At 41.0% G+C, this 21,129-nt stretch overlaps 3 protein-coding genes and 1 pseudogene across 3 annotated transcripts; all 4 read right to left on the bottom strand.

Annotated features, from left to right (window-relative positions):
- Positions 1-3,271: 3,271 nt before the first annotated feature.
- LOC131474948 (trace amine-associated receptor 13c-like) lies at positions 3,272-4,460 on the bottom strand. Its single transcript, XM_058652684.1, has 2 exons — positions 4,317-4,460; positions 3,272-4,120 (listed from the first exon to the last, which is right to left on the bottom strand). The coding sequence occupies exons 1-2, from the start codon at positions 4,458-4,460 to the stop codon at positions 3,272-3,274; spliced, it is 993 nt and encodes a 330-aa protein (XP_058508667.1).
- A 4,554-nt stretch (positions 4,461-9,014) lies between these two features.
- Positions 9,015-10,194, bottom strand: LOC131455432 (trace amine-associated receptor 13c-like). The gene is made up of 2 exons (XM_058623048.1): positions 10,025-10,194; positions 9,015-9,834 (listed from the first exon to the last, which is right to left on the bottom strand). The coding sequence occupies exons 1-2, from the start codon at positions 10,192-10,194 to the stop codon at positions 9,015-9,017; spliced, it is 990 nt and encodes a 329-aa protein (XP_058479031.1).
- Positions 10,195-15,659: 5,465 nt separating this feature from the next.
- Positions 15,660-16,823, bottom strand: LOC131455578 (trace amine-associated receptor 13c-like; annotated as a pseudogene).
- A 1,487-nt stretch (positions 16,824-18,310) lies between these two features.
- On the bottom strand, positions 18,311-19,476 carry LOC131455384 (trace amine-associated receptor 13c-like). The gene is made up of 2 exons (XM_058622981.1): positions 19,307-19,476; positions 18,311-19,127 (listed from the first exon to the last, which is right to left on the bottom strand). The coding sequence occupies exons 1-2, from the start codon at positions 19,474-19,476 to the stop codon at positions 18,311-18,313; spliced, it is 987 nt and encodes a 328-aa protein (XP_058478964.1).
- Between the last annotated feature and the right edge of the window lie 1,653 nt (positions 19,477-21,129).

Here is a 21,129-nt window from a genome sequence, read left to right as displayed (position 1 = left end):
TCATGAAAACAAGTTAATATATGTAAGTAGACCTCCATAACTCACATATATGTGTGATACAAGCATTCGATGTCGCCTTTAAGGCAGGCATGTCCAAAATGTAATCTGTGGCCAGAGGCAGCCAGACACTGGGGACTGAATTGATACAACAAATGTTACATTTCAAATGACATTTTGTCTCAATTTTCGTCACTCTTGAAAGTACTGTGTCTTTGAAGATATGCAAGTAAGCCTTGGTATTCTATTGAGGTATACATGGACATAATTTACAGCCCTCATTTCATCTAAGGACACCTTTTGGGACACTGTCATATAGGGGATTTTGTCTATGGAATTTGGTGAAGGAGAGCGGGCCGTTTGACACTGAGAATCTTCAAGTTCTAGCCAGAAAATACTGTCTGAAGCACATTGGGAGAATGGACGTGCACTTGGGGATAGCATGTAAACTCCACACAGAAAGGCTCTCCGTCTAATGTCTAACTGTCTTGCTCTGACGCAACAATGCTATGCAACTTCATTTACACTGCTTAACACTAGGGTGGGATAAGCTACTGACCTAAAAAAGGCCAAAATTGAAGCAAAAGTTATTTTGAGATTTTAAATTCCTATTCCATGCTCCAAAGGCTTAAAAGACATGACACCTCGTCGTGAATCAACTTCCTTGAAGGGACACAGGTCAAAAGGAATTATGTGATCGTGGGTCATGCCCATGTGTGTTTATGTCATTCACTACAGTCACTTTTTCAGGACGTACAAGTCGCATTGTTGGGAATATCTGATCTGTCTACTTAAGGCCTTGGTATACTTCTGCACACATGCCGTGTGCGCTCAAGCGCGCTTCACATATCGGGGACCCTGGTATACTCGCACATCAGGGTCCTGTAGTATCTCACTTCACCATCCTGTGGTTGTACATGTCTGGATGCAGGGAATGGGACAAATTCCTACCAAAGAAGAAGAGAGCGATGCTACAGGTCCCTCGAACACATCTGGTTCAGGCGTCTCAAAGCTGAAAAGTCCGTTAGGCAGGGGAGTCGGGGTGTCAGCCGGTTCGATGGTCACCAGGTGGAGGCTTGGATGACTGTCCAAGCGACTACCTCTTCTGTTGTCCAAATGTTTTTTCTGCTTGATGAGCAAGGCTTAATACTCCACCTACTAGTGGGGCGGATGTTCAGTTCGCCCATGCGCTGTCCATGTGCACCCAAAATGCTCTTTGCACATCCTCTACTGCTTTGTCCTCCACATGAGGGTCATGGGGGGGAGCTGTGCCAATCTCAGCTGACATAGAGTGAAAGACGTGGTACACCCTGGACAGACTGCCAGTCCATCACAGGGACACATAGACACAAACAACCATTCAGTCTCACACCTATGGTCAATTTAGAGTGTCCAATTTACCTAATCCCCAAATCTGCATGTTTTTGGACTGTGGGAGAAAACTAGAGAAACTGGGGAAAACCCATTCACACATGGGGAGAACATGCAAACTCCACACAGAAAGACCCTCTGTGGAATGCAGGATCTGAATTGGTGCCCTTCTTGCTGTGAGGCAACAATACTTGCCACTGCAGCAATGTGAGATCCTTGTGTGACAGGCCAGAGCCTGTTACTTGTATACTGGTGTTCTGCTCCTTTACCTGCAGGTCTCAGGTTGAGCTGATTGAGTAACTGATAGCACCTGGCCAGGCCTCCCAGCCTATTTAACCTCGCCTCCCCCAGAGACCAGCGTGGAATCCCTTCACCAGCACCAGGATGATTTGTTTGTTTAGCTGTTCCTTTGTTAGACACTGACAACATGCACTACACATGCTTCATAACATTCATACACCACTGATTCTGACTTACACATCTTTGTTTCTATGTTTGCACATTTATTTAATAAATGTTACTTTTGTGTATACTAAGTTGGTTGTGTATCTCCCACTTTTGTTGTGGCCTATGAGCTGGTCGTAACACCTTGTCATTTAATGACAGAACACTGGACTTGGACAACTTAATAAAAGGGATATTTCAGGGTTTTTTGAGGTGTAGTTGTATGAGGTTATGACACATTATCACTGACTTTGCTGCTTTGCCACTTCCTCTCACAAACAACATGGCTGCCAACCAGGACGTGAAGAAAAACACATTTTAGACAAAGGTTTACTTATCGACACTCTTTTAAGTCCGTTATATATGACTAATATGTTCATGTAATTTTGTTGTGGTGTTCTAAGTAAATAGTGCATAATCATTTTTTTTATCACTGACCATGAAACAAACAAGTTACTAAAAAAAATGGTTTCCCAGATATGGGAACATTTGTTTATTGTTATGGACATTTAACGTCTCAGGGTTCCATGCCCATTTTTTTGTACGTATCAAGTTCAGTAGTCAGTGGCATTTGGGTTGAAATGATGTGACTGAAAGTTGGTCTCATGTATTAACAATCATAGAATCATACAACCTGTGTATGTAAAGCACAAGTATGCCTTGAATAAACCTGATGTAACAGACCTTTTTACAGCAGATATAGAGAATCAGGGTTGTGTTATTGTTCAAATGTAAGGGCAGGTCACACTAAATACTCCTTTTAATAATATTTTTTTCTGAAAATGTCATTTTTAAACTACTTACATGTTTCCTGTATTTTCTGGATGTGTTGAGAATTAATTATGCTGTATGGTTATACAACATTGCTAAACAACAAACAGTGGTTAATAATGGCTTTTGCACAGTACTGTATATGAGCATGATGGGTTCAAATTGAAAAAGCAACGCACAGAAATGTGTTCAGATTTCTTAGTATATGTCCATACACACATATAAATACTATAATGTAACTGTAATATGCTAGAATTTGGGACAGTTAAGAATATATAACAGTTTTATTTTTATTGCACATATACTCCTGTGCTTTCAGTCTTCTTTGCTTGTGGCTCTAATGCAATTCATTTTCTTTTTTTATTCTTACAGTGTTTAGTCAGTATGTCCATACACATCCCCTATAAAGCATTGAATAATCAATTTAATTCATAATTATTTGTTTTATTGCTCATCACTCATGTATAATTACTACACTCCACTGAACTACTGGTGACATAAGTGCCAGTGGCTTTGATTTTAGGAAGAATTTACCTAACGTTTTGTGATCTTTTTTTTTCTTTTTTAAATTCACAGGATTAAAACACACAAAGATCTTTTCATCCAGTAAACAGACATGCTTGACATAATCAAAAGAAGGCTTTTACACGTTTCAATTTAATATTTTCTTCAGAGTCTCTCTCTCCTTCTACATCACACTCACTTCACTGGAGCCAGGCTTTAGAATCTGAAGAGTAAAAATATGTTTAATGGTTTTTCTGGCCCAAGGGTAGAGAAAGACATAAATCACAGGGTTAAAGGTTGAGTTTAAATAGACTAACCAAAGCATAATTAACAAAAATGACGCCCCAAGCGAGGCAGTCTCAGCTGCAGCAGCAAAACAATAATATGGACATACGCAGAGAAGAAAAACTACCAATACAATCCCGAGAGTCCTGGCTGCTTTAATCTCAGATTTCATTGCTTTTACAGTCTGGGAACGCTCCACTGTGACGACTGCAATGTGAGAGCGCATGGCCCGAGCCTGAGATACAGCCACCACAAACACTCTCAAATACAGAACTGCTATGATTAAAATGGGGCATAAAAATGTGGCAATAAGATCAACAAGTCCTTCAGCGAAACCGACCACAGCTAAACAACTTCCAAAGCAAGTGATATACATGTCAGGCTGTTTAATGACATCCCTCAATATCCAACTGCCGTGTAAACTGGAAAATATCCAACACAGACAAACACAGAGTTTAACTCTGGTCAGAGTGACTCTGGTGGTGTAAAACATGGGGTTACAAATTGCTATGTAGCGGTCGACTGATATGAGCACCATGCTTCCCACTGAAACGCTGACAATGAGGAAAGCGAAAAAGAAATGCATGACACACATGATGTCGCCCAAGAACCAGCAGCCTTGGTTTTGGAGGAGGAGAAGTGGCATCTGCAGGAGACCCACGAGTAAGTCAGCGACAGCCAGAGAGAGGAGGAGGAGGTTGGTGGTGGTGTGGAGCTGCCTGAAAGCAGAGAAAATCATCACTGACAACTGATGTTATATGTACAACCCACAACATATAATACTAGGAAAACTACAAGAGCAGATAAGTGCATTTATAGCTATAATAAAAAAATATTTCAGGATTTGTCAAACATGGTTGCATGAGTGACCTAAATTTAATCATATACTGGAACCATGTGGAGAAATTGTGACTCTACTTGAAGTGTGAGATAGAGATGATGACCAGCAGGTTTAGGATCACGGTGAGTATCGTGATGCAGGACAGCACAGTGTAAGTGAGCATGGTCTCCACATAAGGACCCGTCCTCCTCCTGCAGGAGGTGTTGATGTGGGGAAAGCAGAGTGCAGCTTCTTCTGGAGCCTCCATGTTCAGAGAGAGAGAGAAAGGAGATGCTGCCAAGAGCTCTGACAGCTTTTTGATCCAACGTCTTCATCATACAGTTCATTTATGTCTTTCCTTCCTCATCTTACATATGCAAATTCCAACCTCAATTCTAAAACAGATGAAATGCAGTGGTGTGCTGAGATATTTTGGAAAGGCAGGGGCAAAAATGAAAATGGCACCTTGTGCGCACCGACGGGGCAGGCCTTACTAGTACACTTAAGGCATGTCCAAAATGCAATCTTTGGCCAAAGGCTGCCAGACACTGGGGACTGAACTGAAACAACATCAACATATTATTGCTTAATTAAACAAGTTCAAGATACATTTTGTCACATATGTCATCACTCTTGAAAGTACTGTGTCTTTGAAGATATGCAAGTAAGCCTTGGTATGTTATTGACGTATATAGGGGCATCACTTACAGCCCTCATTTCGTCTATGGACACTTTTTGGGACACTGTCATATAGGGGATTTTGTCTACGGAATTTGATGCAGGAGAGCGGGCCGTTTGACACTGACAATCTACAGGTTCTAGCAAGAAAATACTGTCTGAAGTACCTGGGGAGAATGGACATGCACTTGGGGATAGCATGTAAACTCCACACAGAAAGGCTCTCCGTCCAACATCGAACCGTCTTGCTCTGACGCAACAATGCTATGCAACTTCATTTACACTGCTAAACACTTGGGTGGGATAAGCCACTGACCTAAACATTGTTAGGCCAAAATGGAAGCAAAAGTTATTTTGAGATTTTAAATTCCTATTCCATGCTCCAAAGGCTTAAAAGATATGATACCTCGGTGTGAGTCCACTTCCTTGAAGGGACACAGGTCAAAAAGGATTATGTTATCATGCCCATGTGTATTTATGTCATTCACTACAGTCACGTTTTTCATGACGTACAAGTCGCATTGGTGGGAATATCTGATGTGTCTACTTAAGGCCTTGGTATACTTCTGCACACATGCCGTGTGCACTCAAGCGCGCTTCGCATATCTCTGACCCTGGTATACTCGCACATCAGGGTCCTGTAGTATCTCACTTCACCATCCTGTGGTTGTACATGTCTGGATGCAGGGAATGGGACACATTCCTACCAAAGAAGAAGAGAGCGATGCTACAGGTCCCTTGAACACGTTCGTTAGGCAGGGGAGTCGGGGTGTCAGCTGGTTCGAGGGTCACCAGTTGTAGGCTTGGATGACTATCCAAGCGACTACCTCTTCTGTTATCCAAATGGTTTTTTTTGCTTGATGAGCAGGGCTTAATACTCCACCTACTAGTGGGGTGGATGTTCAGTTTGCCCCTGCGCTGTCTATGTGCGCCCAACATGCTCTTTGCACATCCTCTACCACTTTATCCTCCACATGAGGGTCATGGGGGGAGCTGTGCCAATCTCAGCTGACATAGAGTGAAAGACGTGGTACACCCTGGACAGACTGCCAGTCCATCACAGGGACACATAGAGACAAACAACCATTCAGTCTCACACCTATGGTCAATTTAGAGTGTCCAATTTACCTAATCCCCAAATCTGCATGTTTTTGGACTGTGGGAGAAAACTAGAGAAACTGGAGAAAACCCATTCACACATGGGGAGAACATGCAAACTCCACACAGAAAGATCCTCTGTGGAATGCAGGATCTGAATTGGTGCCCTTCTTGCTGTGAGGCAACAATACTTGCCACTGCAGCAATGTGAGATCCTTGTGTGACAGCCCAGAGCCTGTTACTTGTATACTGGTGTTCTGCTCCTTTACCTGCAGGTCTCAGGCTGAGCTGATTGAGTAACTGATCGCACCTGGCCAGGCCTTCCAGCCTATTTAACCCCACCTCCCCCCAGAGACCAGCGTGGAATCCCTTCACCAGCACCAGGATGATTTGTTTGTTTAGCTGTTCCTTTGTTAGACACTGACAACATGCACTACACATGCTTCATAACATTCATACACCACTGATTCTGACTTACACATCTTTGTTTCTATGTTTGCACATTTATTTAATAAATGTTACTTTTGTGTATACTAAGTTGGTTGTGTATCTCCCACTTTTGTTGTGGCCTTTGAGCTGGTCGTAACACCTTGTCATTTAATGACAGAACACTGGACTTGGACAACTTAATAAAAGGGATATTTCAGTTTTTTTTTAGGTGTAGTTGTATGAGGTTTTGACACAATGGCCGTTTCTCAATATCCATACTTGTGCGTACTTGCGTACTCCCGTACTTGTGAAAACGTCATCAGTCTCAGTCCAAGTGCTGTTCCAATTCTCAAGTAAGCGAACAGCGAGGACGGTACTCAAACCCGGAAGTGTTCTCGCTCCACCCATGTTTACCAAGTATGCATCAGAGGTGACTTAAGCGTACTTGGGATGGCCATGTATCCCAGAATACATTTCGGCGGAGCATAGCAGCAGATAATAGAAATATAAATCTGAAATAAATATTTTTCTGTGTCCCGGAACAAAGTTTTAACATCATTTGAGGCGAGAAATTAGTCATTTAGAATTCAAACATGTGGTTTGTGTATGACGATATGACGTATTTATAGTTTGGCAGCAACGTTTGTCGGAGGTGATCACCTCCGCCTCTGTGGGCGCTCGGCGATCACTGTGCCCGGCACAGAGCAGCTTTACCTCGGCCTGTCCTGATGAAATTATCCGCTGGCTCAGACGTCGCTGTCATTAGATGCTCGGTGTGATCGATAGATTTGTTGTTGAAGTGTTATTTTGATTTTAATGGAAACGTTTTGACCTGACAGTTTGAAACTTTGTATATTATTTTTATTTTTTTTATTTTAACTTTGAATGTTAGATTTATATTAAAGTCGCACGGTCATTGTATCTGTATTTAAATATAATATGTAAATATTAGATATGTAGGGTAGTATATATTTGTACACGTCATATATATATATACATATATATAAACTACTCTACAATGCCGTAATATATCTATTTTCCACATTATATTATTTGTATTGTATATTTTAATAGAAATAAATTAATAAATGAAGTTAAATATTTAAAATGTAAAAATAATAACATATATATGCATTTATTAAAAGTATTTCATGTGTTCATTGATCAACACCGTAGGTGGCGGTAATGAGGCTGCAGCACTTGGCGCCAGCCACCATTCAAACAGCAGAACAATACATACATACTTGCATACTTGAGTATTGAGAAACAACCACATACTTGTGTACTCCCGTACTTGGCAAGTATATACTCCCAGCGTACTTCTCAAGTATATACTTCCCAAGTAAGCAAGTACATACTTGCTAACTTGAGTATTGAGAAACGGCCATTATCACTGACTTTGCTGCTTTGCCACTTCCTCTCACAAACAACATGGCTGCCAACCAGGACGTGAAGAAAAAACACATTTTAGACAAAGGTTTACTTATCAACACTCTTTTAAGTCCATTATATATGACTAATATGTTCATGTAATTTTGTTCTGGTGTTCTAAGTAAATAGTGCATAATCATTTTTTTATCATTGACCATGAAACAAACAAGTTACTAAAAAAAATGGTTTCCCAGATATGGGAACATGTGTTTACTGTTATGGGCATTTAAAGTCTAAGGGCTCCATGCCAATTGTCGTTGTACTTGTCAAATTCTGTAGTCAGTGGCATTTGGAATGGAATGATGTGACTGAAAGTTGGTCTCATGTATTAACGATCATAGAATCATACAACCTGTGTATGTAAAGCACAAGTATGCCTTGAATAAACCTGATGTAACAGACCTTCTTCACAGCAGATATAGAGAATCAGGGTCGTGTTATTGTTCAAATGTAAGGGCAGGTCACACTAAATACTCCTTTTAATAATATTTTTTTTCTGAAAATGTCATTTTTAAACTACATACATGTTTCCTCTATTTTCTGGATGTGTTGAGAATTAATTATGCTGTATGGTTAATACAACATTGCTAAAACGAAAAACAATGGTTAATAATGGCTTTTGCACAGTACTGTATATGAGCATAATGGGTTCAAATTGAAAAAGCAACGCACAGAAATGTGTTCAGATTTCTTAGTATATGTCCATACACACATATAAATACTATAACGTAACTGTAATATGTTAGAATTAGGGACCGTTAACAATATATCAAAGTTTTATTTTTATTGCACATATACTCCTGTGCTTTCAGTCTTCTTTGCTTGTGGCTCTAATGCAATTCATTATTTTTTTATTCTTGCAGTGTTTAGGCTGGTAATGTATGTCCATACACATCCCCTATAAAGCATTGAATAATCATTTTAATTCATAATTGTTTGTGTTATTGCTCATCACTCATGTATAATTACTACACTCCCCTGAACTACTGGTGACATCAGTGCCAGTGGCTTTGATTTTAGGAAGAATTTACCTAATGTTCTGTGGCCTTATTTTTTTTCTTTTTTAAATTCACAGGATTAAAATACACAAAGATCTTTTCATCCAGTAAACAGAAATGCTTGATGTAATCAAAAGAAGGCTTTTAACATTTCAATTTAATATTTTCTTCAGAGTCTCTCTCTCCTTCTACATCACACTCACTTCACGGGAGCCAGGCTGCAGAATCTGAAGAGTAAAAATGTGTTTAATGGTTTTTCTGGCCCAAGGGTAGAAAAAGACATAAATACTAGGGTTAAAGGTCGAGTTTAAGTAGACTAACCAAAGCATAATTAACGAATATGACGCCCCAATGATGGCAGTCTCAGCTGCAGCAGCAAAACAATAATATGGACATACGCAGAGAAGAAAAACTACCAATACAATACCGAGAGTCCTGGCTGCTTTAATCTCAGATTTCATTGCTTTTACAGTCTGGGAACGCTCCACTGTGACGACTGCAACGTGAGAGCGCATGGCCCGAGCCTGAGACACAGCCACCACAAACACTCTCAAATACAAAACTGCTATTGTTAAAATGGGGCCTAAAAATGTGGCAATCATAGAGACAAGTCCTTCAGCAAAACCGACCACAACTACACAACTTCCATAGCAGGTGATATACATGTCAGGCTGTTTTAAGACATCCCTGAATATCCAACTGCTACGCACACCGGAAAATATCCAACACAAACAAATACAGAGTTTAACTCTGGTCAGAGTGACTCTGGTGGTGTAGAACATGGGGTTACAAATTGCTATATAGCGGTCGATTGATATGAGCACCATGCTTCCCACTGAAACGCTGAAAACGAGGGCAGCCAAGAAATAATGCACAACACACATGATGTCGCCCAAGAGCCAGCAGCCTTGGTTTTGGAGGAGAAGAAGTGGCATCTGCAGGAGACCCACGAGGAAGTCAGCGACAGCCAGAGAGAGAAGGAGGAGGTTGGTGGTGGTGTGGAGCTGCCTGAAATCAGAGAAATCAACACTGATGTTCTATGTACAACCAACACAATATAATACTAGGAGAAATACCAGAGCAGATAAGTGCATTTATAGCTATAGTAGCAAATCTTTAAGGATTTTTCAAACATGGTTGCATGAGAGACCTAAATTTAATCGTATGCTGGAAACATGTGGAGAAATTGTGACTCTACTTGAAGTGTGAGATAGAGATGATGACCAGCAGGTTTAGGATCACGGTGAGTATCGTGATGCAGGACAGCACAGTGTAAGTGAGCATGGTCTCCACGTAAGGACCCATTGTCCTCCTGCACGAGGTGTTGATGTGGGGAAAGCAGAGTTCAGCTTCCTCTGGAGCCTCCATGTTCAGAGAGAGAGAGGAGATGCTGCCGAGAGCTCTGACAGCTTTCTGATCCATCGTCTTCATAATACAGTTCATTTATCTCTTTCCTTCCTCATCTTACAAATGCAAATTCCAACCTCAATTCTAAAACAGATGAAATGCAGTGGCGTGCAGAGATATTTTGGAAAGGCCGGGGCAAAAATTAAAAGGGCACCTAGTGTTCACCGATGGGGCAGGCGTTACTAGTATGCTTAAGGCAGGCATGTCCAAAACGTAATCTGTGGCCAGAGGCAGCCAGACACTGGGGACTGAATTGAAAAAGCATCAACGTATTATTGATTAATTAAGCAAATTCAGGTTACATTTTGTTACAATGTTTGTCACTCTATTGTTTGTACTGTGTCTTCGAAGATATGCAAGTAAGCATTGGTATGATTTTGAGGTATAAAGGGACACCATTTACAGCCCTCATTTCATCTAAGGACACCTTTTGGGACACTGTCATATAGGGGATTTTGTCTATGGAATTTGGTGCAAGGGAGCAGGCCGTTTGACACTGACAATCTTCAGGTTCTAGCCAGAAAATACTGTCTGAAGTACCTGGGGAGAATGGAAATGCACTTGGGGATAGCATGTAAACTCCACACAGAAAGGCTCTCAGTTGAACTCGCATTCAACCGTCTAACCGTCTTGCTCTGAGACAACAAAGCTATGCAACTTCATTTACACTGGTTAACACTTGGGTGGGATAAGCTACTGACCTAAACATTTTTAGGCCAAAATATGATACCTCGGCGTGAGTCCACTTCCTTGAAGGGACACAGGTCAAAAGGGATCATGTGATCATGGGTCATGCCCATGTGTGTATATGTCATTCACTAAAGTCACGTTTTTAAGGACGTACAAGTTGCATTGGTGGGAATATCTGACCTGTCCACTTAAGGCCTTGGTATACTTCTGCACACATGCCGTGTGTGCTCAAGCGCACTTCGCATATCGCGGACCCTGGTATACTCGTACATCAGGGTACTATTGTATGTCACTTCACCATCCTGTGGTTGTACATGCCTGGATGTAGGGAATGGGACACATTCCTACCAAAGAAGAAGAGAGTGATGCTACAGGTCCCTCGAACACGTCTGGTTCAGGCATCTCAAAGCTGAAAACTCCGTTAGGCAGGGGAGACGGGGTGTCAGCCGCTTCGAGGGTCACCAGGTGGAGGCTTGGATGACTATCCAAGCGAGTACCTCTTCTGTTGTCCAAATGTTTTTTCTGCTTGATGAGCAGGGCTTAATACTCCACCTACCCGTATGGCGGATGTTCAGTTCGCCCATGCGCTGTCCACGTGCACCCAACATGGTCTTTGCACATCCTCTACTGCTTTATCCTCCACATGAGGGTCATGGGGGGAGCTGTGCCAATCTCAGCTGACGTAGCGTGAAAGACATGGTACACCCTGGACAGACTGCCAGTCCATCACAGGGACACATAGACACAAACAACCGTTCACTCTCACACCTATAGTCAATTTAGAGTGTCCAATTTACCTAATCCCCAAATCTGCATGTTTTTGTAGCCCAGAGAACCTGGGGGAAAACCCATGCACACATGGGGAGAACATGCAAACTCCACTCAGGAAGACCCTCTGTGGAATGCAGGATCTGAAACGGTGGCCTTCTTGCTGTGAGGCAACAATGCTTGCCACTGCAGCAACATGTGACCCTTGTCATTAAATATCAATCATTTTGGTGATTTAAACCAAACCTCTACTTTGGGGGGAAATAATTCACTGCGACTGATCAGTCTCACAAACTTTTAATGACAGAACACTGGACTTGGGCAACTTAATAAAAGGGATATTTCAGGTTTTTTGAGGTGTAGATATATGGGGTTTTGACACATTAAACATTGTGTTATTTTTAAGCTTAATACTCCTTAAAATACTCCTGTATTTTCTGGATGTGGTGATACTTAATTATACTGTATGATTATTACAGCAAACAATGGTTAATATTGGCTTTTGCACAGTACTGTATAGGAGAAAAATGGGTTAAATCAAAAAGCAATGCACAGAAATGTTTTCAGATGTCTTAATATATGTCCATACACACATAAATACTATAATGCAACTGTAATATGTTAGAATTAGAGACAGTTAACAATATACAACAGTTGTATTGTATATGTTACTCTTGTGCTTTCAGACTTCTTTGCTTGTGGCTCTAATGGAATTCATCATTTTTTTATTCTTGCAGTGTTTGGTAATGTATGCCCATACACATCCCCTATAAAGAATTTAATAACAATAATGTTAATTCATAATTATTTGTGTTATTGCTCATCACTCATGTACTTTGTGTAATTACTACACTTCAGTGATTTTGACTTTAGGAAGAAATGACCAAACCTTTTGTGGTCATTTTGTAAATCTTCGCATCCAGTAAACAGACATGCTTGACACAATCAACAGAAGGCTTTCACACATTGAAATTTAATATTTTCTTCACAGATTATCTCTCTTTCTACATCACACTCACTTGACTGGAGCCAGGCAGCAGAATCTGTAGAGTAAAAAATGTGTTTAATGTTTTTTCTGAACCATGGGTAGAAAAAGACATAAATCACAGGGTTAAAGGTCGAGTTTAAGTAGACTAACCAAAGCTCAATGCCTGAAGATGATGCCCCAACCAAGTTAGCCTCAGCTGCAACAGCAAAACAATAATATGGACATGAGCAAAGAAGAAACACTATCATTACAATACCGAGAGTCCTGGCTGCTTTAATCTCAGATTTTATTGCTTTTACAGTCTGGGAACGCTCTACTGTGATGACTGCCACGTGAGAGCGCATGGCCCGAGCCTGAGACACCTGCTGTGTCTTTGAAGATATGCAAGAAAGCGTTGGTATGTTATTGAGGTATACATGAGGTATACAGGTATACATGATTTTGACATTATGTTTCAAATCAGTGACCTCCTTGCTGTGAGGCAACGACATGCTTACATTGTCTTTCAAAAGTGACCCAGTAGCTTAATCCACACCCCCAAAGACTTAAAAGACGTGACAACTCGGTGTGAGTCCAATTCCTTGAAGGGACACAGGTCAAAAGGGATTATGTCATCATGGATCATGCCCATATGTGTTTATGTCATTTGTAACAGTCACGTTTTTAAGGACATATGAGTCGCATTGGTGGGAATATCTGACCTGTCCGCTTAAGGCCCTGATATACTTCAGCACACATGCCGCACACGGTCCTGTAGTATTTCACTTCACCATCAGGTGGCGGTAGTCTGGACACAGGGAATAGGACGCTTTGCTACCAAGAAGAGAACAATGCTACAACTCCCTCAGACACATCTGGTCCGAGCGGCTCACAGCTGAAAGGCCCATCGGACAGGGGAGTCGGGGTGTCAGCTGGTTCGAGGGTCGCCAGGTCGAGGCTTGGATGACTATCCTTGGTAACCACTTCTGCTGTCGAAATGTTTTTTTCTGCTTGGTGTGCGGGGCTTAATACGCCAGCTACCGGTGGGGCGGTAGTTCAGTTTGTGCATGCGCTGTCCATTGACACCCAACACACTCTTTGTGCAAGGTTCCAAAATCTGGGCTGCAAGCTGCGTGTTTATGACGCAATTCGCGCCATGTGCAAAGTGCTTATCGGGTCCATGCGCTGTGCACAGAAGTATACCAGATCCTTAAGACTTTGGCTGATGCACCTGTTCTACCAAATCCTGACACCTTAACCTGTTACCAGTAAAGATGCCAATTGAGGAACCATACAGAACAGGGTTTCATGTAAAGCCTCTTCAGTCATATACTTTCCTAACTTTTTTTGAGTGAGTTGCAACTGTCTAATTTCTTTTAAAATATACATTATGCTTTGTGGGGGCCATACAGTAGAACACATGCTTAGCACTGTTGCCTCACTGCAAGAAGGTTGCTGGTTCGCATCTTGGCTTTCCTGTGTGGAGTTTGCACATTCTCCCTATGTGTTCATGGGTTTTCTCCGGGTTCTTCTGGTTCACCAGTTGGGTGAATGGTGTTGTGGAAATTCTCCATTGCTTGTTGTTGGTGAATAATGAAATAGAGACTTCTGTTGGCTGACAAGTTGTTATGTCTCGCAAGAAAGGTCAGTCTGCAAACGAGCGGTGTTGTGCAACAAAATACAACTAACACTGACTGCAGTCAAACATTTATTCATAAGGACCACACCACAGGAGGCCGGGAGCATCCCTCAGACATAAAGGGTCTTTGATTTAGTGGCTTTCACATCTTACTGGAACTGGACTCCCATGGTCATATTGTTTTCTAACTTGGGTAGACCTTGCGAGTTGATACCCCTTGAGTTCCCGAGCAGGATCAGTAGGGGATATGGAAATAGGTAGCTACAAATGGTTATCTGATATTAACTGTGGGGAAAAAACATAATGTGGACTTATCTCAAAAGATTCAATATCAAAGAGAGTTGAATTTACAATTACAATGGTTATTGGCCTCTATATGTGGCCCTGTGATGGACTGGCGACCTGTCCAGGGTGTACCCAGCCTTTCGCCCTATGTCAGTTGGGATTAGCACCAGCAGCCCCATAACCCTCATGTGGAGGATAAAGTGGTAAAAGATGAATGAAAGAGTGTATGAATACGGTTGAAAAAACTACAAATTGTGTCTTTGCATTTTTATCGGTTACAAATTTTTGTTTTATTGCATTTTTCTTAAAGTGTCCCATTTTTCATGGATATAGGGATTGTCAATGAAAACGTCTATTCATCTAATATAGAACACAAATGGCCATCTTACAACAGAACTGCCCAGGGTCCGTTTAACACAGGGTCCAACATAGACCAGTGCCGATGTAAGCTCAAGCTTGTCAGTGCTGCCAGAGATTTAAGAATTCAAAAAAATGTTTTACTTAGGTTTTTTGTTGACCTCACAAATATATAAATACAAGATCACACACACAAACTGGAGCAGTCTCCTATTTTTAACATCCCTCCCCCAGAGCATAGATTCCATTAATGGCCATTTATATGAGCAAAACTGATTTAAAATCAAAAAGCTAAAGTAAACTAAACTAAAGTAAATCAATACCTACTATTTACTTTCACAGTATGTTAGGATCAGGGACGGTTAACAATGTATACTTATTTTATCATTACACCTGTAGTTTCAGTCATTTGAATTGCTGTTGGCTCTAATGGCTTTGTTTTATTTAGTAAATGAGAAACAGACAATGACAGTGACGATGGTGGTGACTGGGGATAACATTTCCAATGGTTTAGACATGGTGATAAAAAATTCATTTTCTCATTATGACCAAAAAGCAGTTCCATAATCTCTCTTTTTTTTTTTAACATTATGAAATTCCCTGGATTAAAACATGTCTTTATAGAAGACATTTATAGAGTGCTAACTATGTGAATTTAATATTTTAACAAATTCAGTGTCAATCTATCACATTCTGCACCGTCTCTCTCTCTCTCTCTCTCTATAGTACACTGGCATCACGGGAGCCAGGCTGCAGTATCTGAAGTGAAACAATATATTTAATGGTTTTTCTGAACCACCGGTAGAAAAATACATAAACTATAGGATTAAGACTAGAGTTTATGTACATTAACCAAATCTCAATGCCTGAAGTTGACCCCCCGACCGAGTTACTTTCAGCTGCAACAGCAAAACTATAATATGGACATGAGCAGAGAAGAAAAACAATAATTACAATACCGAGAGTCCTGGCTGCTTTAATCTCAGATTTCTTAGCTTTTACAGTCTGAGAACGCTCCACTGTGACAACTGCGATGTGAGAGCGCATGGCTCGAGCCTGAGACACAGCCACACAAACACTCTGGAATAGAGAATTGCAATAATTAAAACGGGGCCTAAAAAGGTGGCAATAAGATCAACAAGTCCTTCAGCGAAAGTGACAACAACTGTGCACTCTCCGTAGCAGGACCGAAACATGTCAGGCTGTTTTAACAAATCCCTTAACATCCAAATGCTGTGTACAGCAGAAAATATCCAACACAGACAAACACAGAGTTTAACTCTGGTCAGAGTGACTCTGGTGGTGTAAAACATGGGGTTACATATTGCGATATAGCGGTCGATCGCTATGAGCACCATGCATCCCACTGAAACGCTGACAAGTAGGAAACTAAAAAAGATATTTAGAGCACACATTCGGTCACCAAGGATCCAGCAGCCTTGATAGTGGAGATGAAGTGGCATCTCAAGGAGCCCCATGAGGAAGTCAGAGACAGCCAGAGAGAGAAGGAGGAGGTTGGTGGTGGTGTGGAGCCGCCTGAAATCAGAGAAAATCAACACTGAAACCATTCATGTTGTATGTAGAAATTTTGTTACAAGCAGTTGTAATAATAATATTACGGAGGACTAGAAGAGCATCAAGGTGCATTTACAGCCCCATATGCCATAAAAAGTGATGCTGCCTGTGCAGCCATGTGAAAAAGTTTTGACTCTGCCTGAAGTGGGAGATAGAGATGATGACCAGTAGGTTAAGAATCACAGTGAGCACAATGATGCAGGACATCACACTGTACATGAGTGTGGTCTCCATGTAAGGACGCCTTGTCCTCCTGCACGAGGTGTTGATGTGGGGAAAACAGAGTTCAGGTTCCTCCAGAGCCTCCATGTTCAGAGAGAGAGAGGAGACGCTGCTGTGCCCTGACAGCTTCTGATCCAAGGTCTTCATCATACAGCTGATTTATCTTTTTGATTGATCGTGCAAGTCATGAGACCAGAGCAAAACAAAAGTCCCCTGGTACTCCTGAATGTTCAACCTCAATTCCTAAAGCATAAAAACATTTGTAGAAAGTACAACCCTCTTTTTAAGAAAAGTTGGGACAAAAATACAGTAAAACTAAAATCAAGAGTTTAATAATTTACACAAACCTTTTGATATTTTCTTCTGATTGCACTTTTAAATCATTTGGTAATTTGGTAATACATTTATTTATAAAGGTATTCATGCATTTATTTATTAATATTTTGTATGCTTTTATTTATTTATGAATGTACAGTATTCATGCATTTTATTTATTCATTTATGCTTTCATTTAATTATTCATGCATTTATTTATGCATGCATGCATTCATTTATTAATTTATTTATACATAAGCCATGTTTTGTTCTCCATACATGAAGAGATTTAAGTAATAAATGATGAACTCTAAATAAATAAATGAAGAATTGTACATTTTAACACACACACAATCTTAATCTTGCTTTATCTAAGAGAAATCAGAACAAATGTGAAAGACTTTTTTGTCCCTGTTGGAAAGTTACGCTTTTGTATAAAAACAGTTGTGTTTTCAGACATAATGAAGTGCAATAATAAAACAGCAATGATAAAACAGCAAATATTATTGCAAAATAGCAAATATTATTTATACAGTCTTTAAAGAATAAAGACAGTGATCTTTAATCTTTAAGGGATTTTAAGTATTTTAATTGCACAAAATGTCTTTACAGTACCTTTTATATTTGTTTTAGTGAATTGAGGAATTAAATCATAGCTGCTTAAAGCGTTTATCATCTGTCCAACAAACATGTGAAGACAAAACAATATATAAAACTTGTAAAAAGGGAATTTTCTGGTCATTTTGAAATATGTTTGCATGAGATATTGATACACTATTGACAATGAATTTGCCATTGTTTCAATGGACCAAATGCTCATCACTAATGACCCATGACCTGACCCATCAACTGTGATATTCTACATATTACATATACATATGTATACGTGTAGACTGAATGCAGATCAACATGGAACAGCTTTGATTATCAACTGCACTGTGAAATAAAATCCTTGTGACCAACAACAATTCATGATCTTCAGGAAATTATGAGCAAAACTGATTCAAAAAGCAGTGAAGAAAGATATGCACGACAGTGGTGTATGAAAACAGATAAGAGTGATGATGAAGTGGTATTTAATTAGTATACTATATAGGTCAGATTTTTCGTCATATTATTTAATAGTTTATAAAATGTTTGTGTCCAAATAACAAAAATACTTGACACAACCACCTGAAGACATTCAGACATTTGAATTTAATATGTTCACAACAACTTCTGTGTCAGCTCTCTCGCTCTCTCTCTCTCTCTCTCTCTCTCTACATCACACTCACATCACGGGAGCCAGGCTGCAGAATGTGAAGTGTAAAAATGTGTTTAATGGTTTTTCTGAACCACGGGTAGAAAAAGACATAAATGATGGGGTTAAGACTGGAGTTTAAATACAACAACCAAATCTCAATGCCTGATGTTATCCCCCCGACCGAGTTACTTTGAGCTGCAACAGTAAAACTATAATATGGAGACGAGCAGAGAAGAAACACAATAATTACAATACCGAGAGTCCTGGCTGCTTTTATCTCAGATTTCCTAGCTTTTACAGTGTGGGAACGCTGCACTGTGACAACTGCCACGTGAGAGCGCATGGCTCGAGCCTGAGACACAGCCACCACGAGCACTCTTGAATAGAGAATTGCAATTATTAAAACAGGGCCTAAAAAGGTGGAAATAAGATCAAAAAGTCCTTCAGCAAAAGTGACAACAACTATGCACTCTCCGTAGCAAGTCCTAAATATGTCAGGCTGTTTTAACAAATCCCTCAACATCCAACAGCTGTGTACACCAGAAAATATCCAACACAGACAAACACAGAGTTTAACTCTGGTCAGAGTGACTCTGGTGGTGTAAAACATGGGGTTACAAATTGCTATATAGCGGTCTATCGCTATGAGCACCATGCATCCCACTGAAACGCTGACAAGGAGGAAACTTAAAAAGGCATTTAGAGCACACATTCGGTCACCAATGAGCCAGCAGCCTTGATAGTCGAGATGAACTGGCATCTCCAGGAGCCCCATGACGAAGTCAGAGACAGCCAGAGAGAGAAGGAGGAGGTTGGTGGTGGTGTGGAGCCGCCTGAAATCAGAGAAAATCAACACTGAAACCATTCATGTTGTATGTAGAATTTGTGTTACAAGCAGTTGGAATAATAATATTACAGAGGACTTGAAGGGCATCAAGGTGCATTTACAGTCACATATGCCATAAAAAAGTGATGCAGCCTATGTAGCCATTTGAAAAAGTATTGACTCTGCCTGAAGTGGGAGATAGAGATGATGACCAGCAGGTTAAGAATCACAGTGAGCACAATGATGCAGGACATCACGGTGTACATAAGCGTGGTCTCCATGTAAGGACGCCTCGTCCTCCTGCACGAGGTGTTGATGTGGGGAAAACAGAGTTCAGTTTCTTCCGGAGCATCCATGTCCAGAGAGAGGAGACGCTGCTGTGCTCTGACAGCTTCTTATCCAAGGTCTTCATCATACAGCTGATTTATATCTTGTAGATTTATCTTGCAACTCACAAGACCAACTCATGAGACCAGAGCAAAACAAAAGTCCCCTGGTACTCCTAAATGTTCAACCTCAATTCCTAAAGGATAAAAAACATTTGTAGAAAGTACAACCCCCTTTTTAAGAAAAGTTGGGAAAAAAATACAGTAAAACTAAATTCAAGAGTTTAATAATTCACACAAACCTTTTGACCTTTTGTTTTGATTACACTTTTAAATAATTTGACCATAGGTGTGTGGGTGGTTGTTTATCTATGTGTGTGGCCCTGAACTGTCCAGGGTGTACCTCACCTATTGCTCTGTCAGCTGAGATTTGCACAGCTCCCGCGGCAACCCTCATGTGGAGGACAAAGTGGTAGAAGATGGATGGATGGATAGATGGATGGATGGTTGGTAATTGTAGATGCAAAGTTTACCTATTCTTGCTGTATAAAATACCTTTTGTGGTAACCATCTGATTCTAATTCTCATGCTGTCCCATACATTTTTAATAGGACACATATCTAACGGACAGACAATCACACAGACTCTATGTTCAAAGCCACACTGTTATAACTTATGCTGAATAAGGCCTGACATTGTCCTGCTAAAATACCTATGGAGTTCCTCGTTAGAGACGACGCAAGAGCATATCAAATTCAAATTTCAGACTCTACATCAACGGTACTTTTACAGATAAGCAGATCGTCCATGTTCTGGGCATGCAGTACCCTAGCTGGTTTTTGACCCTCATGCTCATGACAGACATTCTCTTACAAAGTTTGTCACCAAGTCGTTTGACGCCTAAGACTAAAGGCCCTGGTATGCTTCCATGTGCACCGCAGTGCTCATCGCATTGCGCGTCAAATATCGCCAAACCTGGCATACTCGTGCGCCAGGGTCCTGTAATATCTGGCTTCAACATCGAATAAGGGTGCAAATCTGGACACAGGGAATAGGAAGCATCCCTACCAAAGAAGAAGAGAACAATGCTACAGCTCCCTCGGTCCCATCTGGTTTGAGCGGCTCACATCTGAAAGGCCTGTCGGGCAGGGGAGTTGGGTGTCAGCTGTTTGAAGGGTAACCGGGTCTGCGGTGATGCCGGTAACCCACCCCACCAGTCTTGAAACATGGACCCAGGAGTTTAGCGCACGTGCGAGTCGGAGGGCACACACACGAAACCCTGTGACGCAATGAAAGTGAGGGCCGGCACACACCGGCCAAGGTGGGATCCCAACCACCTTCTCACAGAGTGGCCGGGCACACCACCGGCCCATCTCGTCCCGCAGCATCGGGGAGGTGGAGTGTGAGCGTGTGCTATAGAACCCGAAATATGGTGAACTATGCCTGGGCAAGGCGAAGCCAGAGGAAACTTTTCAAAAGTGGTAGGGACAAAATTGTTGATCATAAATAGTGCTGGGGACATGGCCGGCGTATCTGACACCTTTGGGCCCTGGAAATAAAAGGGTATTGTTTTTTGACAAAGTGTGTGCGGTTTTGTTTTTTTTAAGTACCGGTTCGAGAACCACTTAAGCACCAGAACCATTTAAAAAATAAAGAGTAGGCACCGGTATCGGATAAAACCCA

Source organism: Solea solea, chromosome 2 (genome assembly GCF_958295425.1).
Source record: "Solea solea chromosome 2, fSolSol10.1, whole genome shotgun sequence".
In the NCBI taxonomy this organism is placed as follows: domain Eukaryota; kingdom Metazoa; phylum Chordata; class Actinopteri; order Pleuronectiformes; family Soleidae; genus Solea; species Solea solea.
This window is presented reverse-complemented; position numbering and strand designations above follow the sequence as displayed.